An 18,116-nucleotide genomic window follows, 5' to 3' on the forward strand; every position below is an offset into this window, starting at 1 on the left:
TATTTGTGTATAAAGTACATCAAACCATTTAAGTCTGCATTTAGGTTTATAAATAGCTCAATTTATGTCTAAATTTGAATTATTAATAATTAAAATTATTTTATTTTATAAATACTTGTTTTTGCTATTTCAGATCAGTAGTAATTTCACTTCGTCTTCTTCCAAAACTGTTTGGTACTTTTCAGCAGTTTGGGAGTAGTTATGACACACATTGGATTACAATGTAAGTAAATAAAAGAACTATTCATTTGAATGATACTTTTCAAATTATCGAACAAGGATTTGAACACTTAATAGCTTTTACACTGAATCAGGAACATTTGAGTTGCATGTGGTTTAAATGTTAAATTTCTGAGGGCTGTTGCTACCACTTAGCCCAAGGGAGATTAATATTCCTATCAGTAGGAAAATCTGACTTTTGTATTTTTTGTAGTTTGATAAAAATACTGTTGCAATTAATACTCTATTGGAAGGTGAAATTCTTCCAGTATATATGGCCACAGCAAAGGACTACCTGAACAAGGACTACAACTAAACACTATAGGATGTCTTAAATTTTCTCATTACTAGCTATTGATTCTAGACTTTACATCATGGAAGGGATAACCTTGATATCATTCTGTTACTTCTGTACATGTATAGAGCATTTATTAATGTTAAAGAATTTCTTTCAAGGTTAGTACTTGGATGTAAAATGGATCCTATTTTTGGTAAGATTCTAAAGTTGACTATCACAGGTACTTTACTAACCTATTATAATGTTATTTGCTTTATTCAATATGACTGAGAGATTTCAAATATTAATTTTAGGAAATTTAGGTATGTTGAAGGATTCAAGGTCACGTACAAGTCTGAGTTTTCATGGTAAAAGCATTTGATTGTTTTAAAAATGAACGCCATAAAAAATAATTGTGGAATTCTAAAGTGTATTTCTAAATAGGATGAATGTATCTTTTAAGAGGTATAGCCCTGCTTTTTTTGCTCTTTCAAAGGAGATTTGTTTAACCTGAATATAATATTATTTTTTTAGAAGTGCTTTTGAAAAGTTTCTTTCTTTGGTTAGTATTCAGATATGACTCTAGGGCCAGTTCTGTTTAGAAGTGTAAGGAAGGCCCTTTAAGATCCTAAACAGAGGGGTGGGGGAAAGCATTCAGCATTCTTTAACTTAGAAGAATGTGAGTTCTATTGCATTGACAGTTTCCATAGTTTAAGTGGCTGAATTACAAAATTCTAATGAGTTAAAGGATCCACTTGTAGATAACTTAGACAAGTTGGTGGTATATTGTAGCCATTTGAGGAAGTTCACATTCAGGAATAACAAAGGGTGCCATACTTATAGAAGTGACAAACGGAACATTTAGTTACTTGATCTTAGCCAAAAGGCCGAGAAGCGATGGAACATTTAGTTACTTATCTAAATAACTGAACCTAAGTATAATTGAGTTTAAGCACTTTCTAAGCTTGTTCTTCAATTAAATGTAAATAAGTTTAGTTAATATCAGTTCACAGGGGTTCTTATTACATCCTGATATGCTATCTATAATCTCATCAAAAACATCACTTAATGAACTCTGAGCACTGACGATTAGTTGGCATCAGTAATAAAACTTCCACTAACTGTAAATCTTTTATGCACAGCACTCAACATGGGGTACAACATATTGACTTTCAGATTCTTATGAATACATTATGGCCCATATTGTAAAATTGGAAACTTGTTATCCCTAATTGCTGATAAATCTTCAGTAACTAGCAAATTGACTTTAAAAGATCTGTAAAGCCATACAGCTCCAGCAGGTGTGTTAACTGGTTTCAAACGGTTTCCATAAGTTTTCTTTCTACCATTTTTTCCTCATTAAGTGATTGGCAAGGCAAAATTAGTTTATTTTTAAAATAGCACTATGGTTAAAACATGGTGTAAATTATAGCAGAAATTATGAATTTTTTGAATTCTTACACTTTGTTTAGTTTAAAAACAAACCTGATTGACTCTATAAACTTGTATATGTCCTATGTGACATGTATTCTGCTAAGTACTGACCAAGGCACATAGTCCATCTGTGTCATGCTATGTGTAATATTAGTTATTACTGATTATTCAGTTACAGTTATCACAGTTATCATTCAGTTACAGTTATCACTCTGCCAGAGATGTGGGGGTTGAGCGTATGAGAGGATTCACCAGAGACAGTTGGGATCAGAACAGGCAGATCCACCAGACATTTTAGCACCTATGCAAGGTTTGAGTATTTTGATATTAAAAAACAGTGGTACTTTAAATTCATAAACAATAAGATGTATTGCTTTATATACTTTCATAATTCACATGTAAATAGAACTTTAAAATTTTTCTTAATTAAAAGTTTGCATTTCAAGATTCTTATAACATTTTTTTCCCTTAGAACATACTTACTCTTTCACTTTATGTCTTTAAAATTATTTTTTCTTTGAATTGGTCCAGGTGGGCAGAAAAAGAACTGAACATGATGAAACTTTTCTTTGATAATTTGGTATACTATATCCAAGCAGTAAGAGAAGGGAGACAAAAACATGCATTGTAAGTATCCCTTGACAGGGTTAGTTATGTTTGTCTAGCTTCTGAAAGATAATTAAAAAATATATAATTTATTATTTATTTATTTTTTTCTATAAATTTTATTTTTATATTCCCGAATACAATTGCAACCCCCTTATTTTGACCCCAATCCCTCCCCTCCCTGCCCCCCCACCTCCCATAGAGTGTCTCAGGTTCATAGTTTTTTGTTGATTTTGATTTTCACTTTCTTAGTTATTCATTTTCCTGGTCCCTTATTTAAGTTTTCTAGATTCCTGCTACGAGTGAGACCATCCAGTATTTAAAAAATATATAATTAATTTTCTAATAAATATATTTAACATATAGTTAATCTAAAACATTTTCCTTTATTATTATAGTTGGATTAGAGTATGAGAAAATTTAGTACATGGAAAGTTTAAAAACTGATGGTATAATTGGTTAATGTTTTACCATTTAAAAATATCTTCTAGATATAGTGTAGTAAACTGATTTTGGATAAGAATTGATAAAAATTGGCTAGTGATATACTGTGTTTAACGCTTCTTACGGGGAGATGCATACCTAGAGAGAAACATAAAATACAGAAGTATTCTGTTTGTGAGTCAATTGGTGGGGACTGATGACCACATCATAGAAACTTTGCTCAGTGTCAGTATCAGCATGTCAGTGAATAAGAGAAGTAGCCACAGTGTGTGTTGAATACAGAACTTCTCCATAGATGGAAACTTAGTAAACCATACAAGTGCTCAGAAAAGCCATAGCTTTTAAAGCATAACATCTCCAAAAAATTGACTTACTTCCCTATAAATTAGTTTCTTTCCCAAATTCTGTGCCCTTCAGAGTACCATCATCTTCCCAGTCACCCAAAACTTGGAAACTTGAGAGCTTTTTGTATTGTTTTATTTCTAAACATGTGATCATCATGGACGGCCAGTGTTCATTGGTACTTGCTGTGTTCCAGGTAGAATTTAACTATTGAAGATACATAAGAACCCATTCTAGGTGCCATTCCCATTTTTAAAATGAGAATTCTTACACTATGATACAATGAATAATAGCCCAAGGTCACATTTTGTAAATGGTAGAAACAGAATTTCTATAATTCATTTTATAAACACACATCTAAAGATAGTAGGGCAGTCTTTTGTATATTTCATATTCTCATACTTTCATCAATCTCTTATTGCTAAAAAATACCCCATTTCTTTTCACAAACTGTGAAGTCTTTTAACCAATCTCAGAATCAATCTTATTTTCTTACTCTTCCCTTAGATTTTTTTTTTTTCTTTTACCCATGCCTTTAAAATTATGCTGGTTAGTTTCTTACCCAATTAGGAAGATGACATGGTATTGGTGGAAAGTATGTGGACTTGAGAATCATACAGAGCTGTGGACAGATTATGAATCTATTGTTTTGACATTATTATAATTGTTCTCTATTCCAATTATTTACCTCATGAGTTTTTCTAAGAATTAAATGAAGTAATTTATTTAAGTCGTGCTTTACACATAGTAAATTACCTATCAGGTATAGTTAAATAGCTAAATAAACTGTATATGGCACAAAATAAACAAGAATTTTTTTCTTTACCCCCATTTAGTTTCTTCACTGAATAAAAAGCAAATGCCAGCTAGTATTTTGGGCCCTCTAAAATGTAAACTTAACTAACCTTTTCCTTTTTATTGTTGGATTATTTTTTTCAAAAGATACCCTGTTCTACAAATCTATCAAATTTTTTGAGATGTTTCCTTAAATTTTGTAGTTTTGTTTACAAAGTCACCTTTGCATAAGACGTATTCTCTTTAATTTTTTTAAATGTTGCTTTTCCCAGACTTTGCCATTTATTTATTTATTTGTTTGTTTATTTAAAAAGAGTTATTTATTTATTTATACAAGCACTGGGTACAGTCAGAGGCGCGGGAGGGTGAGAGAATTCACCAGAGTCAGAGTGGGGAGCAGAGCAGGCAGAGGGACCGAAGTACACTGCTGAGGGGAGCAGCGGGCAGCAGGAGAGGTCTGCGCGCCATGTGGGACCCTCCTCTGGTGGCCGGGGAGCAGCCTGGGATCGAACCCGTGCTGCAGAGGCTGCGGGCAGCTTCACAACCCAGCGCTCAACTGCTGCGCCACCTGGGAGGCCCGACATATTCTCTTTAAGTCTTATTAAAATTCTAAGTGTTCTTCATAGTCTTTGTCCTCATTTAACTCTCTTGAAGGAGTGTTTGAGGATAATCATAATCTGAATCTGAGCATTTCCATACATATAGTAAAGGTGGTACGATCTCTAATGTAGCAGAAATAAAACCACACATGATTTACATCTTCAGCATATTTAGGAAACAGAATTCAAGTTACCTTTTAATACAAAAGCAAACACTTAGTTACAAAGGAGCTCCCACCTCAGTTATAAACTGTGATAGACATGGGAGGTTTAGAGAGGGATGTAGAAGAGATAGATGAATCATCCTCAGAAAAAGAAAGTCCCAGCATTAAGTGCCAAAAAATGAGCACAGGTCTGAGATTTTTTTTCTTCAGAACTTTGGCTGTAGGAAATAGCTCACTGTATTAGTAGAACCAAAGGTGGAACCTCACTGAAGCATGGATTCTGTGGTGAAGGAGTGATGCTCTTTAAAGATGTTTTTTTCCTTCTTAGGAACAGAGGATGTCAGGATTTTTCTGGTCAAATCCCTTTGTGCTTCAGGCTGTAAAACAGAGTTTACATTTGCTACTCTTTTATAGCTTTTTTAATGAGTTTCTGGCACATTATTTTCTTTATTATTGGGAATTATAGTAGGCAAGTTCTAATAAGGTAATCACCTTGGGGAAAAGAATTTCTTGTGAACTTAAAGATAACACTTCATTTCCTAAATGGACATGTTACATTTATTTCTTGAATCCAGTGGTCTCTGGAGAAAAATCCTGTCTGTTTCAATATTGAGATTGCAAAAAATGACTTTTTTAAGCCATTAGTTTGTCATCAATATTTCATGCCTGTGAGATTATTTTTGTTGTGCCAGAAACCTTGGACAAAAGCCCATAAGAATTTGTCAGTGTTAATATAAGTTTCTCATTCCAAGAAATTTCTTCACTTGTCATTTCATCAGCTCATAGGACTGACAGAGCAGGCTGAGTCCTTCAAGTGTAGAACCAAGGGCTCTACTGTGGAAGCTGAAGAAGGGAGGGGGGAGGGGACAAAGACTTGAATTCATGCCTTTTAGGATTATGGGTACCTTACTCTGAGATGTGAGCATAGGGGAAAGAAGTATTCAGAAATAAAGCCATTTTATAAAAGATATTTACTTCTTCACCCTTCATATTGGTGAATGATGTCCCCTAGACTCAGGCTAAGAAAAGTACAGTAAGTTACTTAAAAATCATGGAGTTAATAGATTATATTTTTGAATATTCTTGTACTCCAAAAGGCCTGTGTTATAAAATCTGTCATTTTAGTATACGGAGAAGCTCTGGTATTTTATCTTGGATAGCATTCTAGCCTGTGAGTTGCTAATAAATTCTCTCCCTGCCCCCGCCCCCCAGCCCCCCCTCAACTACCTTGTCACAGGGACTTGCATCTTCACAAAGGGCACTGCAACAATAATGAAGCAAAAGTTCAGCTTTGTCAGCATTAATTCCAGAAAGTAAAAAGCAGTAAAGTTACATTCAGAAAACTTGGTGTTTGGAAGCATAGAATTTTGCATTGAAAGATGATAGGAAATGCAGTTAAGAGACTTTTGTTTTCGGCATGCTGAAATGTAAATCAGGACTCAGACAGGTTGTTGCCCTTTTGGCAAAAAAAAAAAAAAAATCGGCTCAGTAACAAATATTTTCTAACAGAAATAACTCATGATTGATTTAGCCTCATCAGCTTGTGGGCACTAGAATGTTGTGATATCATAGAGGCAATTCAGTGTGTAGTTTACAGGATTGCTAAAGGAGTCCTAAGAGGCAAACCTAATCATGAACCTTACCTTACCCCCAACATCTTCATTGACTTCCTTTTCCAGTGAGAACAATGTCAAGTTCTTATACCTGTCATTCAAACTGGCCTCAGCCTGACCCCCTGCCTTTCTGTTTAGGCCCATCTCTACCTTTCCTCCCTTACAGACCATCTCAGCTTACCTTTGCAACTATTTACAAACTGAATTCCTAGAGAACCATTTGAAATTAACTGTTTAACAAGCTGCCAAAGCAACTCTTACACCACCTGCTAAATTTTGTGCACATGAATTATAATTGTTTAGACTTGCAATAATATTAACAAATGCCAGTTTTTATAATTTATATGTTGTTTATGAACTAGATTTTTGGCAATATTAGTGTTTCTTGATATTAGTAGTATCACTGGACAGATATACGAAAAGATGTACCATATGTATGAAGTATATGTAATATACATTTTTTAAAAGATTTATTTATGTATGTAAGAGCTGGGGTACAGGCCAGAGATGTGGGGAATGAGAGGATCCACCAGAGACAGAGTGGGAAACAGAACAGGCAGACTGACTGAAACACACTGCTGAGGGGAGCAGCAAGCAAGACAGGAGAGGTCTGCTGCGCCATGTGGGTTTCTCCCTGGTCAGCCGGGGATTGAACTCATACTGCAGAGGCTGCAGATTGCTTCATAGTGGGGTGCTTAACCCCTTGCGCCACCAGGGAGGCCCTATAACATACCTTTTATTTATATATATTTATTATATATTGATACATAATACGATATATAGTATATACAAATATAATGTATAAATATTCTTTTATATATACATAAAAGTATACAGATATACTTTCTAGAGACGTGTATTTTTAAATTCAAATTTATGTGCATATTGCATAATTTCAAAATGACATTTCTTTTGTGTCACTGTTGAGTTTTTATTTACTCATTATCTAAATTGAAAATATCTTTTCTAATAGTCTGGAGCTTTATAATTAATTACATTATATAAATCTCAACACTTGTCTTTATGACTTTTGTGTAATCAAAGTTCTATAATTAAAATATCTAATAATTAGGAATTATTAGAGTGGAATTGTACTTTTTGATATGATTTAAGATTAGGATCACTAAATCTTTAAATATAATTAAGAACTAATTCTTTTTAAATATAGGTACAGCCATAGTGCTGAAGTTCAAGTTCGACTTCAGTTCTTGACTTGTGTGTTTTCAACTCTGGGATCACCTGATCATTTCAGTAAGTTTAATCACTATTTTAATCAATATTTTAATCTTATGTCTTGATTTTTGGAAGATTTCAGTTAAATGTATTCAGGCTTGTGGATTGCTAAGGTGATTAAATCATTCTTTTTTAAAAGATTTATTTGTTTATGCGTACAAGAGCTGGAGTATAGGCCAGAGGTATGGGGGGTGAGAGGATTCCCCAGAGACAGAGTGGGGAACAGAACAGGCATATTGACCGAAGTACACTGCTGAGGGGAGCAGCGGGCGAGTCAGGAGAGGTCTGCTGTGCCATGTGGGTTGCTCCCTGGCTGGCTGAGGGATCGAACTGGTGCTGCAGTGGGTGCGGACAGCTTCATAGTTTGTATCTTAACCCATTGTGCCACCAGGGAGGCCTGATTAAATTATTCTAATGCTAAGTGTATTCTAATGCTAAGTGTTTTGCTAAGTGTATTGTCTAATGCTAAGTGTATTATTCTAATGCTAAGTGTATTGTCTAATGCTAAGTGTCTAATGCTAAGTGTATATATGGCAATATTAATGTGACCCTGACACATTCTTCCTTTAATCTCTGAAAATGCATTTCTTGGTAAATGAACAACTCAATTGAAGAACAAAATATATGAGGTAGAAGAAGATATGTTAGGGGAATTGTAACTTTTATTACCTTTGTTTATGGAATCTCACTGTAGGTTGGAAACAGTTACTGTTTTCGTATATCAGCGTTAATCTTACCCAAAATTGCTTGTCTTCATAGATGAGAGATGCGTAGAGACTCAAGTTTTACTTATATTCTCAAACTTGATTTCAATAACATAATCTTTTATTAAATAGAGATTGGTCTAGTATATTCAGATCTACATGCTACATGTTCTCATAAGAAAGGTGGAAACTTATTATCTATTGATGAGCTCCTTTTCTGTTGCTGGACTGATAGTGTTAATCTGTCACAACCCATATACTTTTTCTGTGTGTCCATGTCAACACATCTCACTGTTTGGAGAATATGCTCTCTCTCTGTTCTCTTAACCAGTGAGTGCCTTACTAACCTGACAGGTCTCATTATGAGTCTTAAGTTCATATCTATATTTGAGGTATCATGTTTATCTTACTGTTTAAGCTGTTACTTTTAACAAGTCAAACTACTTGTAAGAAATGCCATTAACATTGTAGTAACAATAGATTTGAAATCCAGACACTTGTTTTTGATAGGGAATTTCTGTATTATGTTATTAGGTCATGTTGTTGTATTTGTTCTGATTGGTAACATACATGTTTATAAAACATAAAACCCATCATATTGGTGCTTCCTGATACATTGGATTAGGATCAAACTGTTGTATATACCATGATTAAGAATTTGTAATTTTAATCTAGGGTTAAGTTTAGAGCAAGTTGACATTTTATGGCACTGTTTAGTAGAAGATTCTGAGTGTTTTGATGATGCACTACACTGGTTTTTAAATCAAGTTCGAAGTAAAGATCAACATGCTATGGGAATGGAAACCTACAAACATCTCTTCCTAGAGAAGGTAATATTGTTTTGATGGATTTATTATTTATATTTTTCTATAGTTTCTCTTTATCTCTTGAAATAAAATTGTAATCATTTTTTTGCAGTTTTAAAAAATTAGATAAAAAGTACTGTTTTTCAGAAGTCTTTTTGCAATTTTTTGCTACTTAGGTGATACTTTAATTTTGTCCTTTATAGTGTTTATACCTAAATGAATACTTATTTTTGTGTGGCAGGTTTGTTACTAGTTCTTAAAATAAATACTTTTTAATGGAATTAACTTGACTAAAACACCTGTCAAAATTTTGAGACCCATAAAACAGAATTTAATGAGAAAAACAATAAGTGAATAGTTAGTTTATATTTACAAAAATGTTCTATTCCTTACCTAAAGTACTTATTAATAATTAGAATAATTCTTAAGGTAAAATCTAATAAGAAATGTAGGGGGGTTTGGTGTTTATTTTTAAAATCATTAATAGAATTGTAACCAATTCTTAGGCATGGTATCCATATTCACTCTTGTGGGATGTCCATTTTTGTAGCTCTTCCTTACTTAATTGGCTGTGGTTTCAGCCAGTCTTTTGGCAAATAGAAGCTGATCTCCAGATTTGTAGATACCTGGGAAAGTATTTTAGGAAATACTGTCATCAAGATATTCTTGATGACAATTTTTGTTCTCATTTATTAGATACCACAGTTTGGTCAAGTGAAACTTTTTCTTTTGAATTTTGAAATGAAAAAATGATAATAAAGCGGTGGGTGTTTTATTATTTTTATGCTTATTTTTGAGATTATAAAGGCTCTCTGTGAAGTCACATTATCTCTGATAGAAATGAATATACGTGTATATAGAAGTGAGATTTGTTATTTATAAACTAAATAATTGATCTAAGACAAAGCTACAGGTCCTGACTAATAGACAAACTGTACTATTGTTACTACACATTTTATATATAAACATAATAAATGATAACCTTTTAACTTTTCTCTATATTTATATACATCTTGAAAATTGAAATGAATAAAAGCTGATACATTTCTCCTACAGTAGTTTCAGTAAAATTTACTTAATTGTTAAATTCAGTAAAATGAAATGTTAATGTATCACACTAAACAAGCTGAATTTTTTTCTTTATTTTTTAAAGATGCCCCAGCTAAAACCTGAAACAATTAGCATGACTGGCTTAAACTTGTTTCAGCATCTCTGTAACTTGGCTCGATTGGCTACCAGTGCCTATGATGGTGGTACAAACTCTGAGGTATGGATTTACACTGTCATTTTATTAGTTCAGCTTGTGGGATTTTTCTTTTATTCCACAAGTTAGATTATTGAATTATATATTCTACCAAGCATTGAATTTATTGACGATGAAGATTTTTAATACTGATTTTTTTTTTTTTTAAATCTCTTGGTTTTTAAAAGTTTTATAAAGAGAAGGTTAAGTAAATGTTCTTTTGGACCTCTATAAGCTCCTGAAGATAATCACATAGTTTTGTCAAGTTTTGTCAGTAAAAGGCTGATTTCTCTGAAAAGTGGTTTTCATGCTGCTGTTGTGGCTCAACTTTTAATTGGTCTTGGGCAACTCTGGAGTACTGTTGGTAACCTCAGTTATAGGATAGAATCTCCATAAACCTTCTCTGACCATGAGGCATGATAATCAAGTCATTAACTGAAAACTCATATATAGCTATTCTTCTCTCTGATCTTAGTTTCCATTTGCCCAGTTGGATAGCCATGAGGTTCTGCTGACTTTCCTAATACAAATTTAGTTGAATGTTTTCCTTGTTGGATATTTCATTTGATTTATGATAGCTTTGATTTATGTAATATCCACTCATAATTTTCATTAAAAGATGGGATTGTGTTATAAAGGAAAAGGCAGAGAAAACTGATGATGATCTGTATTCAGGAATAATTTTCATTGTACCTGGGATGCTTTCACAGTATTTTTTCTGCTGCTTTTCTTAAGTTCCCCCCCCTTTAGTATTGTTGATCCTAACTCTTACTTTGATATCACTGTGATAAGTTTCAGTTGGATAATTTCAGACATCCAGGCAGAGATGATTTACTTAAGAAGTAGTTATACTCTAATTTTGAGATAGTACTGCTTTCTAAGTACATGGTATGATTACTAAAACTCTTAATTCACTTATCAGAATATTTTTACTCATATTCCCCAGTTTTTGAGAGCTTTCACTCTCCACTTTTTCTGGAGACTTCAGCAGTAGCATTCTATTTTCATCTCATAGTTGTTTGATATGGTAACAATATGTGTTACCTAGATACCTGTATTACGCAAGTTACACACAAGTTGTTATTCTTTTTTCTCTGAATAATAAAATGTATTGACTTTATCAAAGTAAGTTGGATGAAAATATTAATGCATTCTTATGCTAATAATTGTGTATGTGTTGGTTTTCTTCATAGCATGTTTCAAGTACTTAACATTTCCCCATTATGTAATCACAGCTTTTAAGTTAATTATTATGCACAAGTATACACTTACCTGCTTTATAAATATTTTAGAAGCAATATATGTATATTTCAGTAGTTGAGGAAAATCCCAAAACTTTCAGTCTTCAATATTTTTTTAAATAAGAATTGCTTTTATAAATACTTCATAGAATTTTAAAAGACTGATTTTATGTGAATTTCAGTCTTTTTGATCATTCACATTGCTTGACAAATAGTAAAATTCGTAGATCTCATTTTATTTTTCTCTTTTAGCTTTGTGGTATGGACCAATTTTGGGGTATCGCTTTAAGAGCACAATCTGGTGATGTCAGTCGAGCAGCTATCCAGTATATTAACTCCTATTATATCAATGGTGAGTGATTTGAAATACTCTCTGGTAGATAATTTTTTGTGAAGATTTTCTGCTTAGCTACAATTCATTTGCTTTTCTTTAATATAGCTAAACAATAACATAAGATTGATAGACATCTCCAAACATCTGATTTTCAGGTAAATCGGGATTGGAGAAGGAACAAGAATTTATTACTAAGTGTATGGAGAGTCTTATGATAGCTTCCAGCAGTCTTGAACAAGAATCACATTCAAGTCTCACAGTTATAGAAAGAGGACTTCTTATGCTGAAGACACATCTGGAAGCATTTAGGAGAAGGTGATTTTTTTTTTTTATACAACATTAATAACTTAAGACTTTTTTATTGCTGTCATATCCAAAAATGTTTAAATTAAAGGTGTTGTTGGGGTCAGGTAGAAAGCATATTTTACCGAAAGTGAGGCACGTCTGTAATAGAAGTAATTTTTATTCATAATATTTTCCATTTCACTGTGGAATAGGCAACATAGGTTCCTGATAAATATTGCAGAGATTTAAAATCATTAGACACGAGAAGATATGCATGAATAAGAATCTCTAAACAAAATTCCATCTCTATGAAATCATTATTACTATGATTGAAAAGACAGAACACCACTATCAAAAAAGTTTCACTAAAACCCTCACCAAGAACATCAAATAATCTCTCATAGTTGAATCCATTTGAGTCATTTGTTTCATTTGCTGTTTTTTTTTCTTCCTGGACTAGGAGAAAGTATTTTAATTTTGAATTTCCATTTACCATGGAAACATCAAAAAATTCTGTGTTAATGAATATCTGTATAATTAATTTAGACAATACCCTGTGTAATACAGAGATAAAGCAAATTAACATTTATGAATATATCGACTGAAATGAAAGGTAAGTAGATAGTTTTAATTAAGAAATTCTATTTGTTAAAATCATTCTATGAGTAAATGTAAAAGTACAAAGAACTGTGTTAAAAATTGTTAGAAATAATTTTCAACTTGAGAACTTAGTTTGATAATTTAAAAGTCATGCAGTTGATATTTATTGACATTTTATTTAAAATATCAGCAAATACTGAATAATACAGATGTTTTACACATTCTTTAAAAAAAAATTTTATTGAAGTACTCTGCTTTACATCCTTGTTAGTAATTTGGAAGTATAGGATTTTCTTACACATTCTTTATTTAAAAAAAATGACACCATGATTTAAAACATTTGGACACTGCAAAATTATATTGACTATGGGTTGCCAATTGTGCAAATTTCTATTTAAGTAATTTCCTAGTGTTTTTAAAGCATGTGTAAGGGAACATTAAGAGTTTTTTGGCACAGAAACTTAAGACTGCCTCATAACTTTTACCACTATAAATATAAAAATAAATAAGCAAATGTAATGATATATTAATCAAATAAATAAAACATTAATATGTACTCATAAAATTCACGTACTACACTAAAGATAATATTATAGGAAATGATGTCACTGTAATTTCTCTCTTCCTATCAGGAATAATTGTTGATCATATTATACAGATTCCTTGAAAATTTTCTCTAATGTGCAGGTTTTACAAACAAAAAGCCATAAAGGATCCTTTGGTTCAAATCCTTAATCCTTACAAAGTATTATCACTATCTTCAAAATACTTTAAAAATCTCTTAAAAAATGTTTACTGGAATTGAATGGTGCTATTTATACATTTTAATGAAGTTCATTTTAAAATTAATTTCTCAGATGAACAAATTATTTTCTTACTCATGAAAAAATTGTTTGTAGTACCCTTGATAGAAATCTGTATTTATTTGTTCATGTTTAGCTAATGTTGGTGTCAGATCATTTAGATTATCTGGCAAGGAGAGAAACTAGGAAACTGATAAAATTGAATATTTATAAGACAAAGAACCAGTTAAAAATTTTTATCTAGGATATTTTCATGCAAATCCTTGTGCAATATCGTTGTACAGTTTCAGTCGATTAATCTGCTTAACGCTAACAGTAAATTAAAATTGCTAAAACTTACAGAATGAAAGTATAATTATTATGTGTTTGTGTAGTCCTTAACATGGAGAGTAAAAAAAGTCGTTATATTTTAAAGATTTTTTTTTTCAAGAGTTAAAATGTTAAACTGGTCTCAGAAGTGATTTTATTTCCCAGGGGACATTAGGTAATATCCGGAGACATTTTGATTATCACAGCTAAAGGGAGAAGGGGGTGTGCTGTTGGCATATAGTGCCTAAGACCAACAATGCTGCTAAACATCCTGCAATGCATGGGGCATCCCCTTGTGTCTCAACACAGAATTACTGGGCCCTTATAGGTTTTTTAAGATTGCTCTTTTGCTCAAGTTGTAGAAGCTGGACATTGGATCACTTGTAGGAAATTTTGCTTCCTATTTACCCTCCTTCTATTCCAGAATTGCTTATTAGTTTTAGACATTGAGAATTTTTTTTCTTAACTGAATTTATGTATCCTTTATCCTGCCTTCAGCAACTGAAAATGAGTTAGAAAATTGACAGATACTTAGTATCATGTTAGATGCCTGTCTCCTTTCAATATTAGTCTTTGTAATTCATGTTACAATTTTAGCAGTTACAGAATTGACTTTCAAATTCTGTTAGACTGATTAATATGTATTTCCTAAAATACACTTCTATCTCTGAAAAATATTTAATACCTTTTTTTTCCTCTACTGAATGTAGAAATGACAAGTTGCCATTTTACTCACTGGGTTAGTTTCTTTGAAATCCTCCTGCCTCTACAAAGTCCCTTCTCCCCCCTTAAGAAAAAATAATGGTTTTAATGTCTTTTTCTCCTCATTAATTTCTCTTGGAGACTGTTTTGTTAGGACTACTTATCTGTATTTAGGCATTTACATTTGATTCCATATGGTGACGCCAACCTTATTCTTAAACTGTAAATTGGAATTTACTAGAACTCTTTTTTCATTTTGCAAAACATCGAGAACTCATGTAACATTGGATAGTTTAAAATTATATCCTTCCTGTGTTTGATTTTTGTGTTTTAGGTTTGCATATCATCTCAGGCAGTGGCAAATTGAAGGCACTGGTATTAGTAGCCATTTGAAAGCATTGAGTGACAAACAGTCCTTGCCGCTAAGGGTTGTATGCCAGCCAGCTGGACTTCCTGACAAGGTAGTTTATGTAGTTTTAGTTTCCAAATTAACATTTCCCATTTCAAATATGTGTTGTTTTTATATTTTTAAATTGGTTGCATCTCATATTTCAGATGACTATTGAAATGTATCCTAGTGACCAGGTAGCAGATCTTAGGGCTGAAGTAACTCATTGGTATGAAAATTTACAGAAAGAACAAATAAACCAACAAGCTCAGCTTCAGGAGTTTGGTCAAAGCAGTCGAAAGGGAGAATTTCCTGGTAAGTCCAACAATTCAAATTTTCATACCTTATCAACTTTCAACCTATTACTACTTTGGAGATCATCAGCTGTGTTCATGGCTTTCTCCCAACTTCCCCTACCTCTTTTATGGTGCCATTGATTATTAAGGAAGAGATAAAAGTCATTACTATTACTGCTAGTACATTTTTAGTGTCACATTTTTATTTTCAAATGAGGTTACTTGGTTTGCAACACTGTATGTGATTTAGAGGCATAGGATCACACCCTTGTGGTTTATGTTACACCATTAGACCCACCACCAAGTCACTCAAAATCCTCCACTATAGTCCATTGTGTCCTGTCCAGATTTTGCCATCTCCCTCTGGTAGCCTTAGTTCTACAGATTCTAGAGTTTGTTTTGGTTTTGGTTTTTTATCTGACACTTTGTTTTGTTTCTCTGTATTCCTCATATAAGTGACAGTAATCCAGTATTTGTCTTTCTCCATCTGAATTATTTCACTTAACCTAGTTCCTTACAGTTTCATCTATATTGTTGCAAATGACAAGAATTCACTTAATTTTTGTTTTACTTTTTAAAAAATCTTATTTTCCTACATTATTATTCTCCCTTCAGGTGTAGTCCCCATAGTTCTTGCACTACCGTAGCACCTGTGAACCATCACCATAGTCCCTTGTGCTTTTCCTTGGCTTCTTTTAACACTTCTCCCTCGCTCTCCCTTATTCTTTGCCTCAAATCTATGATCAACTTGCAAGTATTATCTTTTTCCTAACCCTTTGTTCTGTTTTCCTACATTCCACCTATGAGTGAAACCATTTGATATTTTTCTTTTTCCTTCTGACTAACTTTGCTTAATCCCTTTCAGCTCCATCCATGTTGCTGCAAATGGCATAGTTTATCTCTTTTGATTGCTGAGTAGTATTCCATAGTGTATATTTATACTACATCTTCCTAACCCACTCACCTGTCTTTTAGTCACTTAGGTTGTTTCCATAGCTTGCCTGTTTGTAAAGAGTGCTGCAGTGAACATGGGAGTGCGTATGTCCCTTCTGATTAATGTTGTAGGATCCTCGGGGTGGATACCTAGGAATGGAATTGCTAGACCACATAGTATAGATTTTTATTTTGAGAAATCTCCATATTGTTTCCATAGGGTCTGGACAAGTCTGCATTCTCACCAGCAATGTACAAGAGTTCTTTTTTCTTCATATCCTACCAACTCTTGTAGTATCATACAAAATGTGAGGTAATCAGAAAAATAATGAAAGCCGTTAGTCTGAAATTATAACAGGCTAACTAAATATTTAGAAAATATTTAGATAAAGAAATTTTAAAGTTTTAAAAAGTTTTAGACTTGCTTGTGCACAGTGCGATTCTTAGCACCTTTTAGTAAGGAGCCAATGGTTTTGCTACAGCATGCTTTTTTCCCCTTGAATAATAAGTAAATATTCTTAGGAGAAAAGAATAGATGTTGAAAAGTCTCCCTCCCACCCCTATTTGTAACCCATTTTCCTTTTACCGAGGAAAAAGGAAAATGTGTTATTAAGTTTATGTAAACTGTTACTAGTTTATTTAAAATATGGTGGTAGCATTCCACTTATACTCTCCTATCCTTTATTTTCAGTGCTTAACAGTATCTTACAGAACATTCAGTATTTGTACACATAAAGTTACCTCATTCTTTCAAAGATCTTTTGGGATAAATATGTAGTTAAGAAATTTTCAAATCAGGGGCCTCCCCAGTGGCGCAGCGGTTGAGCGCTGGGTTGTGAAGCTGCCCGCAGCCTCTGCAGCGCCGGTTCGATCCCTGGCTGCTCCCCGGCCACCGGAGGAGGGTCCCACATGGCGCGCAGACCTCTCCTGCCGCCCGCTGCTCCCCTCAGCAGTGTACTTCGGTCCTTCTGCCTGCTCTGCTCTCCGCTCTGGCTCTGGTGAATTCTCTCACCCTCCCGCGCTTCTGACTGTACCCGGTGCATGTATAAACAAAAACAAACAAATAAAGAAAGAAAGAAAGAAAACATGCCTCTATATAATAAATAAATAAATAAATAAATAAAAAAGGAAAGAGACGTGTAGTTGCTGTTTAATAAATATAATTTCAGAAGAAAAGCTTGAGAGTGTACTTCATCTTCTTGAAAGGTTTATAAAGCCTCATCTGAGGATATTAATGGGATATGGGATATCCTTGAGAGTATAGATCTTGGCATAATCATGACATATCTCTCTGCTGTAATGTTGACAAGATACTGGACTAGCAAATACAGTCAGAAAAGTTTTTTGCTGATTTCTTCATGCCTCCTTTTCTTCTCAGGAGTAAGTCAAAGCAGATTTTCTTCCTTGAAATGACACAAATTCCTCTGCTGATTCTAGCAGTTGGATATAGGGGTGAGAGCAGAAACTGGCTCTTTTTAAGACAGTCTAGCGAGTTAAGAATCTGGGCCAGATTCATTCACCATTCTTCCTCAGGTAGATGAGACTTAAGAAGGCAGCAGGGATTTTGGTTACAGTAGGCCTCAATAATGCATTTTTCTGAAACAATACAGATTTTTTTTCCAAGTCTGGTGCATAGCAGTAGGATATACCTTATCCTCTTGAGATGATTCCCTTTGACTTTCTCCTGTGTTCAGTGTGCTGTTACCAGTGTCCCATAATTTCTTTATTGGTTGCAACCCCAGTTTG

At 33.3% G+C, this 18,116-nt stretch overlaps 1 protein-coding gene across 1 annotated transcript in view; it reads left to right on the forward strand.

The window, feature by feature from the left end:
• The window catches only part of USP34 (ubiquitin specific peptidase 34), a gene marked incomplete at both ends in the record, with an annotated part of 241,402 nt that overhangs the window by 116,706 nt on the left and 106,580 nt on the right, over positions 1 to 18,116 (forward strand). The window contains 9 exons of the mRNA XM_084235573.1: positions 134 to 223; positions 2,462 to 2,557; positions 7,662 to 7,744; positions 9,106 to 9,260; positions 10,390 to 10,503; positions 11,973 to 12,072; positions 12,210 to 12,369; positions 15,088 to 15,214; positions 15,309 to 15,456. Of these exons, the coding sequence (XP_084091699.1) occupies positions 134 to 223; positions 2,462 to 2,557; positions 7,662 to 7,744; positions 9,106 to 9,260; positions 10,390 to 10,503; positions 11,973 to 12,072; positions 12,210 to 12,369; positions 15,088 to 15,214; positions 15,309 to 15,456 (1,073 nt within the window). The remainder of the gene's footprint in view (positions 1 to 133; positions 224 to 2,461; positions 2,558 to 7,661; positions 7,745 to 9,105; positions 9,261 to 10,389; positions 10,504 to 11,972; positions 12,073 to 12,209; positions 12,370 to 15,087; positions 15,215 to 15,308; positions 15,457 to 18,116) is intronic.

This window comes from Talpa europaea (genome assembly GCF_964194135.1).
Source record: "Talpa europaea genome assembly, chromosome: 6".
In the NCBI taxonomy this organism is placed as follows: Eukaryota; Metazoa; Chordata; class Mammalia; order Eulipotyphla; family Talpidae; genus Talpa; species Talpa europaea.